The sequence below is a fragment of the Amborella trichopoda genome, chromosome 7 (genome assembly GCF_054954075.1).
Source record: "Amborella trichopoda isolate Santa Cruz 75 chromosome 7, AtrichopodaSantaCruz75HAP2 v2.0, whole genome shotgun sequence".
Lineage (NCBI taxonomy): Eukaryota > Viridiplantae > Streptophyta > Magnoliopsida > Amborellales > Amborellaceae > Amborella > Amborella trichopoda.
In genome coordinates this window covers 11223761-11243502 of record NC_142342.1, presented here as the reverse complement: position 1 = coordinate 11243502, position 19742 = coordinate 11223761, and the positions used below count along the sequence as shown (strand labels likewise).

At 37.1% G+C, this 19742-nt stretch overlaps 1 protein-coding gene across 1 annotated transcript; it reads right to left on the bottom strand.

The window, feature by feature from the left end:
• On the bottom strand, positions 1–18597 carry LOC18444019 (nuclear transcription factor Y subunit C-3). Its single transcript, XM_006854198.4, has 3 exons — positions 18417–18597; positions 583–1486; positions 1–296 (listed from the first exon to the last, which is right to left on the bottom strand). Exon 2 carries the CDS (start codon positions 1410–1412, stop codon positions 591–593), a length of 822 nt encoding a protein of 273 aa, XP_006854260.1. The 5' UTR covers positions 1413–1486; positions 18417–18597; the 3' UTR covers positions 1–296; positions 583–590.
• Between the last annotated feature and the right edge of the window lie 1145 nt (positions 18598–19742).

The following is a 19742-nucleotide window of genomic DNA, read 5'->3' as shown; positions in this document are numbered from 1 at the left end:
TTTCCAGAGGTACTTCCTTTATTTTTTCAACAATGGATACACCCAAGAAAAGAGTTCAACTAAACATCCAAAAAACTAAACAGACAAAAGTAGCTTGTAACAAGGAAGAAACAAGAAACCCATTGAACTTGTTGCCCAGAAAATGTACGAGATCAGAAAATAACAAAAATGAAAAATTAGATATTGCCATAACTAGCTCGCTAGATCAGCTTCGTCCAAATTCTTCAACAATGGTTACAGCAAAAAGCAGTTCAACTCAAACGCCTAATAAACGAAAAGTTACAACGTACTTGCACCTGTGAGAAAAAAAAGACAACTCATGTAAATAATCACCCCAAAGATGACAGAATATAGAACACACCCAGCAACTCAGAATCTAAAGAGACAAGAAGTACTTGTAGCAATGGGAGAAACAATAACACCCACCTATATACCCTAATAAGAAAACAGAAAAACAAAACGATCTAAAAAGTTACCAGAAAGATAAGAGAAAAAAGAACAAAATCATCTAACCCCCAAAGAAAAGGAAGGGAAAGAAAAAGAACCAAGGAGGCCACATCGCCTGACCATAAAGAGACTCACCAACTCAATTACCCGCTATTTCCCCTTCCTTGCTCCGGAACTTGCTGCTGTTGCTGATTGGGCTGAGTGGGCCATACCTGTTGGCCGACAAACGGTCGGGGCTGCTGCCCATATAGCCCTTGCTCACCCACCGGCCTCCCCACCATAGTGGCTACATTGGGTGGTGGGGCTTGAGCAGGCATGTAATAGTAAGGCATGGCATCAGTCGGTGGACCCCCAACCGCCAGACCCGGGCCTGCAGGCCTTGGAAGGCCAGCCGCTATAACCTCATCCTTGAGTTCATCTCTTGGGACAATATCGACCAAGAAATCGAAGATATCAGTTCGTGTGATAGCTGCCGCAATATCATTCTTTTGCAGGGTGCGCCTCTTGTTCTCCTCAGTGTGGATCCATGAACGCAATGTAAGCTCCAAGATGAACATCTCACAAGCCTTTGCAAACACAACAGGGGCCTCAGCCGAGATCATGCGTACATCTTCATCAGCCTTCATGATTTTTTTTATTCGAGCTAAAGGAAGACTATGATTTTTGAAGTCCGTGGTTTGCTCTATTTCTTGGAGTTGGTTGGCCCAAAAGAGCTGGAGTTGGTGGGCTTGTTGGGCTTGTTGTTGGTGTTGCAGGTGTTGGTATGCTAGCGGGTGTTGGAGGTGGGGCGCGCTAGTGCCAAATTGGGCGGGGCCCACCTGGCCCAGGGGTGAGCCGGGGCCTGCAGAGGTGGCACCAACAACCTGAGAGGTTTGGTAAGAAGGATAGGGCATTGGTGGTGGAGCCCCAGTTACCATGCCCATGACTGGTGGGGGTTGTTGTCCTTGACCTTGTTGGTGGTCCATTTCTTGTTCTAGAACTGCTCAACCTTTTTTTGTTTTTTTTTTGAGAATTGAGCTCCACTGATTTCTTTAGTAACCTGTAATTCAGAAATAGAAGACAAACAACATAAGTATTCTTTTTTTTTATTTATCTTTTTGAAAGCTACCCAGACATCTTTAGTGTCTTGCATCTCAGAAATGGAACAAAAATAACTATAATTTCTTTTCTCCTTTGTCTGAATATAAATAGGCTGGATTAGAAGTTAGAACTCAGGCCCTCTTTTTCTTTACAATTCTTTTTAAATGGCAAGTTAACAATTCTTTTTAAATGGCAAGTTAGGCTCAAACTGCAAAAATAAAAATTCAAGGTTACATCGAACAATGCAATCCAATTAGTCAATGGACTCAGACAGATGCAATAAGTACATATGGTAGATCCAGTGTTCCAAAACACATCGGGCGACGCCGAGGCGGCCGGGGAGTCTAGGCGGGCACCTAGTCAAAAAACGCATGGAATATCTAACCATCTAACTATTTTAGGGTCACATTTTGTGTTGAGACATATAACACATTAATTATGGGATTGTATACAATGAGATCATTCCCCTTTGGTACAGGGACGTCACAATTACTTATAACAATTTGATGTGACATTTGATAGCTTGGGTGTGTCACAAAGTTCAAAAAAATTTCTTTTGAACTTTGAGCTTGGTCAATGAAATGAATGCAACCACCCAATTTCACATCTTATGGTCAAGATTAATTGTGACCATCTAGTACCAAAGGTAAATGGTCTCATTATATACTTTCCCATTAATTGTACATAACATATAGTCCATCCATAATCCATTAGCCCATAATTCCATACATTTCAAATTCAAAAATCAAAGTTCAAACTTCAAACTTCAAACTTCAAACCTTTAGACCATAATCCATAATCCATAGTCCATACCATAATCCAAACTCCATGTACTCCATAATCCATACATAGTAAAAATAGGAAAATATTATAAAAAAACCCTCTAATAGTTCTAAAAAAACCCTCAAAAGTAAAAATTGTTCAAATGGGGTTTAGGTTGATATCAATCTAAACCCCTTCATTTACATACTTAACTTAAAAATAAAAAATAAAAATAAAATAAGCCCTCAACGAGGGGCATTTTCACCCTAGGCTGGGCGCCCCTGGGCGGCCACCCAAGGCTAGGCCCTATGCGCCAAGGAGACCACCCAGTTTTCCCGCCTAGGCCTGGGTGATGCGACTAGGCCGTTTTTTGGAACACTGGGTAGATCTCTCAAATACATGGCCCAACACCCTCGTATTGGAGCATGTGTATATCCCACTAAGACAAGGACTAAAAGAAAAAACATTATAACTGGAACAGATCGAGAGAGCCATTCGCATAATTGTCAAAAGATGTGAGCCTCCAGTAGAAAGGATTGAAGAATGGCTATCATAACTAACTAGAAAATATGCATCCAGAGATGAAACTAATATAGCTATACTATTATAATATGGTCCATTGGTTATGCATTCAAGACTATGGTGTCTACTTGTCCATAAAAAAGGCAACTTGTCCATAAAAAAGGCATAAAAAATTCAAGTTTTGCGCCCTAAAATGAGAAATCAATTCGAACTTCTTAGCATAGCCTCTATGACCTCTGCTAGCAGAAACCAGTGGAGAGAGAGAGAGAGAGAGAGGGAGGGAGGGAGGGGGGAAGGGAGGGAAGCCGAAACTGGCAGCCTAAGGTGTAGTGGAGTAGGCTACCGTGAGATGATCAATACCATCAAAATGCATCCCTAAGCCACGAGTTGGACATGCTACTATGATAACATGGTCTGCTCTTTCTTGTTCATCTAGCTTGTGATCCTCCCTATCACTACGTCTTAGCAAGTATGAACGGAAGTCCTAAAACTTTCAAGTTTCCTTCATATGGTTTCCAGAACCAGTCTTCCAACATTCTTCAACGATTTGGGCACCTTTGGTTGGTGCATAAATATTTCCCCAGGAAAAATATTTACATATGCTTTTCTCCATGTTTGTTAACACGTTTAAAAAGCATTGTGTAATGAATTTCATATGTTTGGCATTTATATATATTTTGTAAATATGTTAATATATACATGCATTATTCAATATTATAATTAAAAATATATAGATATATTTATTTAAATATTATTAAAATATTATATATTAAATAGTTGCCTCAGTGCTACAGCAGCTACCAATTTACCCCTATCTCAACACGCATCGCTTCAATCAATAAAAATGGACTTTCGAGGTGGAGGAGGCCTCCTTAAAGCATTTGGAAACAAATTTCGAAGTAAAAGTATACTCCATGTTTGCCCTAGCAATATGCTATTATCCAAAAATAGAAAGCCTTTTTTCCATCCCTATAAGGAACATACTTCAAATATACACACCCAACCTAACCCCAATGCATGATGGAAGATTGAGCCATAACTTTTTAAGGAAAAAAGCTAACTAAGTATCTAACACCTGAGCACCTTAGAGGTCCATACATACGATTGTAGACTTGGCAATAAATATGCACGCATTCACCCACTAGATCTACTTGTTGAGGGATTTATGACCTGTATTTTGAAAAAATACATTTGTCAAGGCAGAGTCAAAGGGACAACTTCGGAGGGGTGAAGCCCCGAAGGGCTTGAGGCCTGGAGGAGTGTTCGGCACAAGTAGACTCGGCCCTTGCAGGGGTTCGGGGGCGGCAGTCCCCGAGGAAATCTCGAATATCCGTATAAGGTTATTTCGGTAATTTGTACCATCCATCTGGGACTCGATATATATTGTAGCGATGGGGGTTCTTTTTAGGGTTAAGGGAAAAAACCGAGATTGCTTTGTAATTAGAAAGAACAAAGAGACGTGAGGAAGAGAGCTATTGTAACCCTATTCTCCAATGCCAGTAAAGAAGCTCTCATCTCCCGTGGACGTAGCCACGTTGCCGAACCACGTATATCTTTGCGTTGTGGTTGGTTGTCTCTTTCTTTTGTGTGTGTTTCTTTCTTGTTTTCGTGGATTATTTTTCGTTTCTACACAACTTACTGACAAACCAGTTAAACTATTGAAGCACAATCAAGGCTTCAATGAACACTTCTTAAACACTCGTTGACTTTGCGATGCATTGAGAATTGGGTAGCGCAAGAATTTCACAGAAGGGGGAGATTGTGCACCAATCAAATGAGCTCCATAGGTCTGAAACACAAAAGTTCCAACACAAATTTAATAATAATTCAATCTCCACTTGCATGGACCCATAATACATATAAGAAAATAAAACTCTAAACCATAATTTGAAACCCAAGCACATGAAGCCTAAAACACTCTTTCTTACTCCGTCTCTCACCGAACCCATAAACCTTAAAAAAACAATTATGCTATTTTAGTGCCAAACTCCTCATAATATTCATCATTATGCTTTAGACTAAGATTTAAGGCCGAAAATAGAAAATTCAAATAAAACGCATAGAAATAGTCGTTAGTCGTAAATTCAGAAGATCTTCAAAGGGTATTTCAAATCACCCAAAATAGACGTGGGTGAAATTTGTACTCCTAAGATGATTACTGCATAACTGGGAGAATTAAGAAGTGTCATCAATTAATTCTTCTCTCCATGGTTATGGCCATATTCTTGAAAAGGCTGGCCACTGAACTCATGGGCCTGACCAGCATCCCCATATAAGACTCTTTAACATCAACCAGCATTTAAATATGAATAGAACTCAACCTCCTCCAAGACTTGAGACTACACTTCCAAGAAATCCTAAGAAAAGACGGCAAAGAAACCACATCATATATCTTCTTCATGCCAAACAAAAGATTGCCCTCATACCTCTTTTTTATAAATAATTGTCCCTATAATTGTGCCCCTAACCTCTTTTTTCCTATTATTATGAACTTAAGGAGCACCTACTTGAAAAAGAGGTGCAACTCACCCATGATTATTTCAAGACACATAGAGATGCATGGGATAAATATGGGATTACTATAATGACCCACACAAGGACCGATAATAGGAAAAGGAGTACTATGAACTTCAGGTAAATTATTGAATGGGGACAACAATCTTGCGATCCATTGATGCATCAGATAGGATTCATGGTGTGGTATTTATCCTCTATTTGGTGGAAAAATGCATTAAAGAGGCTAGAGAAAGTCATGTATTTTAGGTTGTTACAGACATGGCTGCAGCACCATTGCGGCCGCAGGAATATTGGAGATCAAAAAGCGAGATATTTTGTGATACCATGTGTGGCACACTACATTAACATCATGCTTAAGGCGATTAGTAAGATGAAAGTAGTAGCCTCAACTCCTAAGAAAGCAAAAGCCATCACGGTATTCATATATAACCAGTCAACCACACGTATATGTTGGCCAGTAGGAGGAGGTTCCGAGATAAGAGGGACATGGTATGGCCCAGTGACTAGATATGCCGCCTCTTATTTGTCTTTGCAGCCTATTTTACCCAAAAAGACAAACTCAGGGCTATGTTTGTATCTGAAGAGTGGTTCAAAGAAAGTGGATAAGACAATGGGAAGCCAATGGCTGACATAGTTTTAGCACCAAAGCTTTGGAACAGGGTTGTCCAAGCCTTATAGCCTTTGAAGGTTTTGCACATTGTCGACAATGAAAGAAGCCGGCTATGGATCATATTCACCAGCCAATGAAGATTGCCAGGAAAAAAAATGGCAAGAATTTTGGAGCTCATAGTTAGAGACAGGCCCATTCACCCAACAGGGTATCATCTTAACCTTACTTATTCTAGGATATTCCTCATATTGATATTATGGGATGCTTTATATCTACAGTCAACAAGTGCTTAATGATACTCGTCCCTAGTATTAAAGAACAAAAAGTGTCAAGGGAGATGGACAAATAAATATTATCGATGGGGACACTTGGCACCGAATTGGCAATAAGGCAAAGGAAACACTCCTTCCAAACAAAGTAAAATTTGTTTCTTGACTGTGAATTTGTGACTTAGAGTACTTAGTTCTAAGTCTAATTTCCAAGATCTAATTTGCCTTCTAAATATGATCAGATATTATTATACTCTACTTATTTTTATGTAATATTGTAATGTAGGTTCATGGCAGACTAATCAAAGGCAAAGTGCCAGTAACTGCATAAGATGGCCATTCGCTTATTGAGCTTGACATGCAGCTTAACTCGTTGCAATTGCAACTTTAGTTGATTGAGATGGCAATTTCTTAACTTAACTGATTGTCCGCTTAATTTAGTTTTTAAGTTGTAATCATGCATCATGCTTGATTCAATAAATACATAAAATAAATAAATAAAAATAAAAATAAAAAAGAAACAAGCTCAAGCAAAAAAGACTGGACAACATTGTTATCAATCAGTATAATCAGAAGCTTAAGGAGCAGTATATGGATCTTGATATAGTTGACCCATTACTGTAATGAACATAGACCCATTACTGTAATGCACATAGATGGTACATGGGAGTGATTGGACAATGCTGGAGATGATCCATTATTCCCTAGAGAGGATTTGATTTGGAGGCACATTCTTGAGGCAACCGGAAGCCAATTAAACCCCGTGAGAGCCACAAGATCTCAATCTCAAGAAAAGAGATTGAAGAGGGTGAGGGAGGAAGAGGAGGATGAGGAGGCGGATTCACAAGAGATGGAGAAAAGGAAGAATATATGGAGGGAGACGACTCTTATACTGGGAGCATGGCATCATCAACAAATGCATCTGATGGTGTTTGCATTAGAAGAGAGGTAGGCATCGTTGGCGCTGCTCATCATATTTGATATATTTTTTAGACTTTAGACTTATGAGTTTTGTTGGCTATGTAAGACTTGTAAGTTGTGATTTGTGCCTTTCTGTTTGTTGGTAGTGACTCACTGGTGATGTAGAATTTAGATTTTAAAGATATGGGCATCTTTCAATTTTTGTAGTTTTAGACTTTTTGTAATTCAATTTCAATTTTAAAACTCATGCATGGTTAAGAGTCTGAGGGTCTTAGACAATGTATTCCTTTTTGTTTTTTCAAACGTATGGTCGTCTGTAAGATCAATTTGGGGAGTCTGACATACAACCCAACCCTTCAAAGCACATTCATGGGGCCTAGAACCCATACCTCCCCGGACGAACCACCTAGGGATATAGGTGCCCATCTGGGTGGCCAGATCCACATTCTTTAACACTAAACATAGATAGATACATGCACATACATACATACAAGTATATGTATATACATATATATGACTATGGGGGGTTGGTTCCTATGAGAATATGAAGCCCTAGAGGCCTTTATCTAAGATATAAGATCAGTGGGCCTATATCTAAGACATAAGATCAGTGGAATATAAGGTGACTAAGGTCCCCTATATTGAGTAGGAGTAGGCGCTAGGAGGTCTAAAGAGGGTAAAAGCAGACTAGTCTATGGGGGAGGATTTGGTGTGGGTAAAGTAAAATTTAAGGTTTGAGACAAAGGGATTGATAAAGGTTTACGCTGTTAAAACTTAGCCACCTAGCAAGATACAAGGATGAAAGGAGGGTCTGGGGTACTGGTAAATTAAGATCTCCTATATTGATGGGAGGTCTAAAGAAAGGTAGGGCTTAGACTAACTCTAAGAGGGAAAACTTAGTGAGGTTAAGGAAAAATTTAGGATTTGGTTAAAGGATTGTCTATAAAGAGGCCATTTATCTTTTGTACATGGAAGTCACAATCATTCCCACTCATTAGATGTCACATTGGATGGCTTGAGGTGAGTCACGAAGTCCAAGAATTTCTTTTTTTTTTGAAACTTTGTGTCTATTCAATGACACTCTTACAACCACCCATTTTGAAAATTTAACGGACAAGAATGATTGTGACCTCCATGTACAAAAGATACATAGGGACCGTTTGGGTACCTGAAAATCTATTACGTGACAATAGATTACAAAGAAATATGACATTTCCATTGTTTGGATACACTTAATCGTAAGGAAATGGAAAGAGATTACGCGAGATTTTCCCAAAAATCAGGAAATCCATTACGAGAGTGACGGGTAAATTTGGGAAATCTTTGACATGCATTTTTGCCTACCCTATTCCTAATTAAAAAAATCTTCTAAGCTCTCTCTCTTTATAATAACTAGGTGATCCCTCCTTTTTTAAGCTCGTCTCCTTATCTGAAGGCATCAGCTGTCATATAAAAACAAAAATAATAAAAATAAAAATCAGCAATCAATGATAAATTACACAACACAATCATAATAAAGAGTTTCACACAACACAATGTGATCCCTCCCTTTTTAAGCTCATCCCCTCATCTGAAGACATCAGTGTCATATAAAAATAAAAATCAGTAATCAATGATAACTTACACAACACAATCATAATAAAACATTTCACACAACATAATCCTTATAAGAGATTACTAAAATCTCAATTGAAATAACATACCTCTTTAGTCTCCTTCAATACCTCAAAATTTTTATACTACAATTACCAAACCTTCTAGTTTACTAATCAAACTTCTTCCCATTTTTTAACTCGTACCCTACAAATTTTGAATTTAGTATCATAAATTTATCGTTTATTTAAAATTATACAGAAAGACATTTGAAAGACTTACTATAAAAAATAAACAAAAATAAAGCTTATCATAATAAAATCATGTTATTCCAATCATATTGTTCCAATGATTTATCATGCTGAAACCAATGTCATGTTAGAAAATATGTGATTGCATATAAGTGCCAAAGGCACTTAAAATAAGTAGGAAATAATGTCAGGACTATAAAATGGTACAAGTTATTATTAGAAAATCTTTTTGGAATGGTGATAATGTTATTATTAGAAATCTTTTTGGAATGGTGTGATGATGATTTTAATTCAGTATTTTAGTGGAATTTTGTGACAAAAAAGAAGGAAATGATAATTCTGCATTTCAGTGGAATTTTGTGACAAAAAGGAAAGAAATGATAGTTTATAGGCATGTGCTGATAAAATGTTGGTAATGCATTTCCTATATGTCGTCCAGACATAGCCAAATAATAACAATGTATTTCTTAGGTTGCATCTAAATACTACTCAAACAATAACAATCCATTTATAGGTAATGCATTACGCAGTAATGTATTACGCCAGTAATATAATTCACAGACAATATATTTCCAGGTATCCAAACGGCCCCATGGTCTCTTTGTAGACAATCCCTTTGGTTAAAGGGATAGAAAGGGGGCATCTTGGGTAGCTTTTGTGATAAAAAAGGCTAGGGATGAAAGGTATATGGATAAAGATAGCTGATAACCGGTTTTCCCACGGTTTGAAGGAGAATTTCAGATTGGAGAAGAAGGGTTTCCCAAGGTTTCTTTAACGGTAATGGAATTGGGAGAGAAAGAGAGAGAAATGATGGAGGGAAAAAAAAAAATTGTATATGGAGTCATATGCCATATGCCAATTAGGAGACCTAAATTTGCAACGGCTTCAAAACCAACCAAAAACTAGGGCTCATAGAGTCAAGACCATTGAAAAGATGCACCAACACCTCAGGACGAATCAATACCATTAAACAAAAGCAAACTTCATTCATATTTCAATATCTTATGATAATTACCATTCGCCCAACATCTTTTCTCTACACAGGTAAGAAACAACTTAACTTGCTTAACTTGGTTACTAAGTAAAAGTAGCCCTTATACAAAACTAGGAAATAACAACTTCTAGAACAAAAACCAAAATAAAGGAAACTAGCTTCCAATTACTGAAATAAAATAAAAAATAAAGGATAGCAAATTTGGAAGTGAGGTGGAAGAAGGAACTCAAATTTATGGAGATAAAAATGTAATATAACTATGATCAGATGTGAGCCATTAGAAGCCTCTACCTATAAATTTGTAGAAGTTCATAATATATCTTCAAATAGGGGAATGGGAGAAAGGCGTGCTCATGCAATCATACGAAAGACGGTTCAAGCCATTCCCCTCAATACAGGTACTATGCTCTGAAATTGCATATTGGCAGTAGTGACAAAGGGTGGTGAATCTTAAGCTTTTTTGGATGGGATAATTTTTTTTATTTTTTTTTATTGTTTTTGAAGTTGTGGATAAATTTAAGTTTGTGGAAGGTAAAATTATTCTTATCTTTTATTTTTATTCAACTTTAAAGGATGTATATTTTAGTTTTGGGGTTTATTTTTAGGGTTTTTTAGTTTTGGGTGCAGTTTGTATAAAGCCGAGGCTCTAAACAATCAAATTAGAGCCCGCCTTCAAATAGTGTCGAGAAATGTGGTTTCAATATTGGAAATCTTTAACTAGCCTTAGAATATATTTTTATCTTTAATTATAAAATTTAAAGCTTCAAAAATAGTGTAGATTAAGCAGATCTATGAAAACTTGAATAACTTAAAATTTGACGATCCAAAACTACATTACAAGATGCACTATTTCCAAAACTTGAAGTCCATTTTTTTCTCAAGTCCATGCATCTTGATGTCGAGACGATCATTATGAGGATATTTGGGCATCAAAACAACCTCTTCTAGTTAAATTTTTGAGGTAGGCTCTAATTTGATTGTTTAGAGCCTAGGCTCTATGTAAACTTTTCCATTTAGTTTTTTTAGGTATTGTAGGGTTTTTATTTATATTTATTTACTTCATAAGTACTGTCCACGGGAACTGTTCACAGGGTAAAACTATCATTACAAAATTTAAGTTTAAGTCAAGATATATAAGTCACTTTAATCATTGTATACAAGATTTTTAGAAATTGACAGAGAGAAAAGCTTAGGGTTTTGGAACCCTACCTTGGGGTATGAAGAAGAAACCCCAAGTTTCTTTGAATTATGCTTGTGTTTGACTTTGTCTCTTACTGATTTTACTGTTCCCTCAAATTTCCCAACATCAAATTGGTATTAGAGCCTGCGATCTACACAGAAAGTATTGTAACAGTGTACGAAGTTACTGTAGCACCATAAGGAGCCACTGTAGCACCATACGGAGTTACTGTAGCATCATTTTTTTAATGCCCTAGGTCAACAACAAAGCAAGGAAGTTAGAGTGGAGGTCTAGGTTTTGCTGATTTTGGCCAAAATTTTGCTAAAACAACCAAGATCTTGTTGATTTCAACAATTTTTTGTTGTTTATTTGTCCAGGGTTTGTGATTTTAGCGAACCCATGGCAGCGAGAAGGGACAGTAGAAGGGGGATTTCCATAGATCCACTCTGTAATCCCATAGATAACAGAATTGAGGAACTAGAAAGGCAAGTACAGCAGCTGGCACAACAATTCGCGAGCCTCAATAATAGGAAAGATGGTCATATTTCAGCCCAAGAGGATCTGGCGTACAAGCTAGCGCATAATTGATAGGTGAAGTTGTTGGTTTAGTCGTTGATCTCAAAGATGCAAGCGTGGAGTGTTCTAGGGCTGAGTCTGGGCAAATTTAGTAGAGTTACATGGCTGAAGTGATGCAATTTCTACAAATTTATGTGATCAAAAATATTCTACCGACATAAAATGACCCTTTCCTCAGGGGTTTCTCAGTTCTAATGCACAATCATTGTGTTTTGATTAGTTCAATAACTCATAAATCCCAAGATCATGTTTATAATATTCGAGTTGAAGAATGTTGCCAGACTAGCGCCAATTTCATTTTAGCACACTTCAAAACTCAATGATGAGTTTTCTCCAACCAAGGGAGAATGATGGAGGGCAAAATTATTCTTATTTTTTATTTTTATTCAACTTTAAAGGATGTATACTACAGTTTTAGTTCTAGGGTTTTTTCGTTTTCTAGGAATTCTAGGATTTTTATCTTTTTATTTACTTCATAAGTACTATTCACAAGTATTGTGCACGGGAACTGTTCAAAGGGCCAAACTGTTAATACAAAATTTAAGTTTAAGTTAGGATACACAGGTCATTTTAATCATTGTATGGAAATATAATGTCTTTGAACATTGAATTATAATAAATAAGAAGTGTGTGGGCCCTTAAGGGGGTCAATTCCCCATATTTTTAGAAATTGAAAGAGAGAAAAGCTTAGATTTTTAGTACCCTAGCTTGGGTATGAAGAAGAAACCCTAGGTTTCTTTGAATTATGCTTGGCTTTATTTCTTACTGATTTTACAGTTCCCTCAAATTTCCCTGCATCAAGTAGACAATGCATCTAACGAGAAGATCGTTCTAGCACGAAGATGCCATCATTTGGGCTAGTCGTAAAGAAATAGGCTCATATCTTTCTTCAAATAGTCGTAAAGAAATAGGCTCATATCTTTCTTCAAATAGTAGTTAAGAAAGAGGCTCACATCAACAAACCAGCATAAGTGTAAAGGCTTCCACTTCATAGAAGGTTCGATCTACAGGTTTAGAGCAAAGTTCATAGACTCAACATAGTATAAGCAAAGTCAGACCGCCATAAGACTCACATGCTAAGAATACAATAATGGGTATGGCCTATTTAGCTGATAATGAGCTCCTTTAGCTGATTAGTCAACTCCATTAGTAAATTCTAGTGCCACTACTCTTAATTTGGATTATTCCCCTACACAACCCTGTCTACTGCACCTTTGCTATTTAACTCTCTATTATGCACATTCTATCAGCTATTGGCTATTCAAGAGACCAAATTCACAAAGCATGGGAAGTGACCAATCACACTAGTACTAATTACTTCCAGGAGCTCCTCTTGTTAATTGAAGTTATCCCCTTAAAAATCCACTATAGCAATTTCCAAAACACACAAAAGCACAAAATGTGGCAACAAACAAAGCAAATACTAGCAAGATCATTGAACCATTGGCTTAAAGCCAGATGCAAGTCCTTTGCCTTTTATTAGCAAAGCCTCTCCTTTTTGTGGGCCTTTTTGCCGCCCTCTAAAGCAGTGCTTCGATGTTGTAAATGATCAATGATTTGCCCTTTATAAAGATATAACAAGCACCTCTTATTCCAGCTAAAAAAGGAAGCAATTCATTTTCCTAAATTCAAAGCAATTAATTAAAAAGACAAACATAATAATAATGAACATCCCCGAATGGAATCAAGTCCTCATGGAAGATACCAAGTCCACCAACTAATTATGAAAGATAAACATGTATCAAATCGTGATGATATACAAGAATTTGCACAAGCATAACCACAATCTCAAACACCACTTGGAAGAAAAAAGTAGAATCAAATGTCTAAAGGATCAAAAGCATAGTTGTTGGGATATGCAGTGGAAGCAGGGGATCGTGAAAGGCTAGAAGATCCCCATGGTTGGGAGCACCAACCATAAGACGCATATGTTAGAGATCGAGATCCCCAAATGTTAGGGAATCTTGATCCGGACCCTTTGGGATATTGACATCAACCTCTTGGGGATCCTACTCCCAACCTTAAGAGTTTATACATAGCCTAAGACTATATACCCTTTAAAATTGGAATCTCTTTATGCATAGCAAGCAAGAATTGCAACTATATTAAAAATATAGTTGTATTGCTAGCTGGCTATACATAAAGAAATTCATGTCTTTGTAGTTTTCTTGGTTCTTAAGGTGGGGATCGAGATCCCTAATAGAGATCCAGAGCGGGAGGGATTGTTACCTAGACTCTGGCAAGTATGATCAAATGTGCATGTAAGATAAAATTATTGTCCATAGACAATTCAGTTTTCCTCCAATTTCCTGATCCATTTTCATGTTACATGTTAATATGCCCTCTCCAACTCATCTTTGATCCCTAACCCATCCATTCACATCAATTTAAGCTTCCACAAAAAACCATTTAAGAAAATCTTATCTACAGTTCAAAAAATATAGGACAATTTTTTTATCGAACTACATTACGACAGATTCAATAACCAGTCTTGTTCTCACAACCATAGCATTTGAAGAGAATCTCTCATCTTTTTTCATTTTTATTTTGAAAATAGTTTCTCATCATGATTAGTTTTGTTTATATGCAAATAAGAACATACAGAACAGGTGAATCAAGCTTTATTTCAATATATGTCCTCTATAGAATAATCTCAAGCAACAAATCTTTTGCATCTTTGCCTGCTCAGCCAAGCCAGTATCACCAGAGGAACTTCTCATAAGGGCTAGTTTGCATGTCAAAGAAAAAATGCTTATTGTTTAAAAACCTTAACAAGTTTTACAAATACGCAATGGAAAAAACTTGGACTCATTTTTCTCTTTCCTACTACAAAGTTGATTGGGTGTTCCAAAAGTCTATTTTCAATATCTCTCCCACCTCATCGAAAACGTCGCTCATCTCTCGCTTCCATAACATCTACTGCTTTCAATAACATCTCTTGCTTCCATAACATCCCTTGCTTCCAATTGAACTCAATATATATTTCTTTCCTTAACAAAAGCGAAATCTTCTGATCGTTGAACTAGGGATACTCCCGCAACAGTGCTGGTAGACACCAAAAAAATCAATTCTCTAAACATCATCTCACAAAACCAAAAAAGATCTATACCTCATCATCCATTGATATAATAAATTGATGACAAGACACCCACAATCAAATTGAGACAAATATAAAAAAGTAGCAATCTAAGTATAAACTTTGGAAGTATTAGAAAACAAAACTCATCTAGATAAAGAAATGTTGTAACAAACCATAAAACGCTCGGATCCACTACAGAAATCCTGATCACATTACAATGCCTCTCATTAGAACACTCAAAACTGGTAATATTTCACCCCAAGTAGATTAATCGTCAAATGTCGCTCACTAAACACTTAGAAGCACTAAATCTTGAACAACGTTGTGTTTAGGACAAAAACTTGTAGATTACAAAGCAAAATTGGAGTCTTTGTGAGTTTCTCTTGATCTGTCAAATTCTTTTGACAACTTCATCTTCTCTCTTGAAAATTCGGGCCTTCTGGATTTCCCACTTGTTTCTAATCAGAGTGGAGCTCTCAACTCTCTAAATTAGGCTTTTTCGGGTTAGTCACCCACTTATCATCATGGTGAGCTTCATCCTCTCTCACTTAACCAGGCTTTTCTTCATGTTTCTGCTCATGTACCCTGGTCTTCTCTCTCTAAATTGGGGTTGTCGAATTATCCTCCTGCTTCTCAACAGGATGAGCTTCATCTTCTCTCTCCAAACCAATTTCATTTTTAGGCTTCTTGCCACTCCCATCACCTTCATCTTGGCTCCTTCTTTTATGAGTTTTCTCCCACCTCCTCATTACAATTATCTAAACCAATAGCATCTTCATTCTTATTATCTATGCACCTACAACCCTAACAAACTCTACATTGGGTTTTTGGTTTCACATCCTCACCATGGTTCTCCTTCTCTTCTTCCTCTTGTTTCTCATCTTCACTGTCTATAAAATCTTATTCAGCTTTGTCCTCATCCAGTTCATCTATCTCATTGTCTCCACCACCCTTGCTTCATCACCTCTCTCCACTACCTATCCCCTCTTCTTCTTATCTTCATCACTCCCATGTTTTTCCTCCTCTTCTTCTTCCCTCTCTTCAACCCCATATTTGGAGGTCAGTGGTGATCAGAAGGGAGAGAAGGAGAGAGAGATCATTGCTTGTGTTGGATGGGCAGGGGAGAGTGGAGGGGAATAGTGCAGCATGCATATGTTGGGCCCACAGGGGTGGTGTGAGAGACGATGGAACTTCACATCCGAAAAAAATTCAAGTTAGAGGTTTTTGCCTCAACAATGAACTTTTTTAACTATCAACCTGAAAAACATGTTGTTGTCCAAACTACGCAAGGCACTCATCATTAGATTATTGTATAACGATCCAAAATCTGCTGGTGTTGGGTATATCCAAACTAGCCCTAAAATAAGTTCATTCAACAGGGAATTATACACAATTATCTCACTAGCCAAAATAATAAAGAGGGTACCCATCATTCCTAATCTCCTAAAATTAATGTTCTTTTTCCAAGCATTTGCAGCAGATGAAAAAAATACATCTGCTAATTAAAAGAAGAATCCCATTTTGAGGTTTTATTATGCAACTCTTTTGCAAGATACATGTGTTCAGAATCACCCTTAGATATCTCCACTCCAAGACACCATCAAATATTCTCTTGATAATACATATCAATTTGCCGCGAATGGGTTCACCATAGACACTTGAAAATATTCATAAAGAAATCATCCCTAAAAAGTTAGAATCAACTTAATCAGCCAAAACCAATGCACCAACTTCACAGCTCTGGTGATCTATATATTCAGCATTGCCATTTATAATGCATAAAAAGTCATGAGATACATCATGGAACCAAAACTTTCTCAGGGAACGACCCATTCTTCCTTAGAATCACAAAATGTGCTTTTCCAATATATGTAGTGACCAATTTTATTTTATTTTGAGTGTTTATATGTAGTGACCAATTATTCCTTAAAATAAAAAACGGTGCATTGTCCCTGACAATGGTACAAACTTCCAAATAGAAATCTCCCCAAGAAATGGAACTTCCATGTAGAATCCATCAAACAAGGAAACATACTATCCAAACACAGAATTAGCAGAAACATTTTACCATCTAATTCTGCAAGAGTAGAAAATTCTATCTACTTGATGACCCATAGGAAAAATAAAGTAACATGATTAAATTGAAAGACATCATGCAACGCCTGCTAGCACAACCGTACCTTGCATAAGCAGTAGCAACATATAGTAATTCTAAAGAGAAAGGATGAAGATAAAGAAAGAGAATCTCAATTAAAATAAAATAATATTTAAAAAACAACATTGAACGGAGAGAGACAGACACACACACACAAACTCGATAAAACCCAATCAAACATATGCCCTAGCACAGCATTTCTAGCTCAGTAACATGATCTAGCATTTTCTGTCAAAATTTTGGAAACAAATCAAGAATCTGATGAGAATAAATTAAAAATACTAATCTCAATTAAAGAATTTCATATTTATATCACCTTATGACAAACATCACCAACCAAATATTTATCATAAAATTACCAAACTCTGCACGCACAAGTACAAGGGGACCTTTTCTGGAAAACGGAAGCACCTTTTTCTTATAAATGAATGAAAGGGGATCTAAGATTCAGATTTATCAAGAGAACCACCATTACAAAATTCAAGGAAAAAAAGGATTAACATTCTCTGCATGCAGAAAACAAATTAAGAAGAATTGGAACACAAATTCTTTTTATACTAATGGTTTCAGAGAAAGGAGAGAAAAACCACTGAAAGTTTCCAATCAAACACATGAAATAATGGAAAATAAAAGATGACTGGAACAATTGCAGAAGAAATATATAGATACACACACACAGAGGATGAGCATTTAACTTTGAAATCCATCAATAAAAGGTATCTAACATACACAAAGCTGTAAGAAAACCACCATTGCAAAATACAAGAAAAAAGTACCACATTTTCTCTGCAGGAAGAGAAAACCATTTGAGAACAAACCAGAGAACAGAGAAAGAAACCCACCAACAGCTTCGAACCAAACATATGAAAAAAGGGAGGGAAAGAAAGCAAATAACATAACAATTTCAGAAGAAAATAAAGGAAAATTATTACCATCCTTTAGAGGTAGAGAGAAAGATGCATAAAGGGAGAGAAAGGACCCTCTAAACTCGACATCCGTTGACAAAAGAAATCAAACATTCACAAAATTTCAGAAACCAGAACAAACATTCACAAAATTTTCAGAAACTAGAGCAAATTTATCAGAGAATCGTTTTCTCATGCCCAAAGAAAAAAGGCAGAAAAACAGAAAAGAGGCATAAAATGTTTCGTGAAGGCTACAACAAGAACTGTCTCCATCCAATCACAAACAAGAACCTATAGAACCCAATAATCATAAGAACGAATTACAGAAAAAAAAATTATAAAAAAAATGAATCATCTTCTCTCTGCAGGAGAAAACCCCAAATGTTTTTTCTTTTTCTTTCAAAAAAAAAAAAAACGCAAAACATGATCATGAAGGTTTTGCACAAGAGAAAGAATATGCACGAACAATTTCCACCCAAACATAACCAGCAAATTACAGAAACCAGAAAACGCACCAATTGCATGAGAAATTAGGTGGGGAAGAGAGAGACAAACCTTTAGAAGAGAAAGGGGAAAATATCAGTGGAGAGAGAAGAGAAGCGATGAAGAGTTCATAGCAACAAAAGGGTGACCCTGAAAACGTTCTCGAAATTGAACCAAAAAATCAAACCAACCATCTTTCGCGTTGAGAAACGGAAGGCACGAGCCAGAGAGGGACAGCGAACCCTCATAAAACAGCGAACCCTCATAAAACTGCAACCGGCCTTTTATCGATCCTTATGACCATGTATGATGGATGTATATATGCATGCATGCACAATACATCATCCATGGGAATAGAGCTAGTAATGGACCCGGCCAGACTTTGCCCTAGACAGGTCCTAGCACCATAGGGTTGGCCCAAGCCCGGGATGGCCCTAACTGTGCGAAAGCCTTATGTATGCATGCACGATAATATAAAGGAAGCCTAGGCTCTAAACAATCAAATTAGAGCCTACCTTCAAATACTATCGGTTTCAATAATGAAAATATTTGTAATAGCTTTAAATTTTATTTTCATTTTTATTTATAAAGTTTAAAGCTTCAAAAACAATGTACATCGATAGATCTATAAAAACTTGAAAATATTGAAAATTGACAGTCCAAAAATACGTTACAAAATAAACTATTTTCAAAACTTGAAATTCATTTTTTTCTCATGTCCATGTATCTTGATGTCGAGATGATCAATTTGAAAATATTTGGACATCAAAACAACATCTTCTAGTAAAATTTTTGAAGTAGGTTCAAATTTGATTGTTTAGAGCCTCAACACTATATAAACCCTTCTCTAATATAAATCATCCATGGAAATAGAGCTGGGCTGAGCCACCCTTGCCCTAGACTAGTCCTAGTCCCTATTGGGTTGACCCAAGCTCTGGATGGCCCTAATTGAGCGAAAAAAGATTTGGCTCAAGTATCAAGGCCGGGATAGGCCATGTACGGGCCAAATAAAATAAATGAATAATAATAATAGAGAAAAAAAGAGCAAGCCTAGCCTAATCGGACCGGCCATAACCCAAGCCTAGCCCGGCCCTACCCTTGGGCTGTGATTGCCCAGCCCTATCCTGTGCCACCTTTTCTGGCCTAAACCCAAGTTTTCTAGGGCCAAGCTGACCGGCCGAGCAGACCACCCGACCCATTGCCTCCATGGGAATCCTCATTTTCTCAACATCATGCCGTGCATCGGCGACTTTATGGATCGTAGAACAATGGAAATGTGCATGTCATGGTATGGAGCAGCACATGCATGACCCATGGAGCAATACACGTATGCACTACGTAGGCGCTGTGTACACGTACAATTCGATAATGAGAATGCCCTTTAGGGGATGCATACAC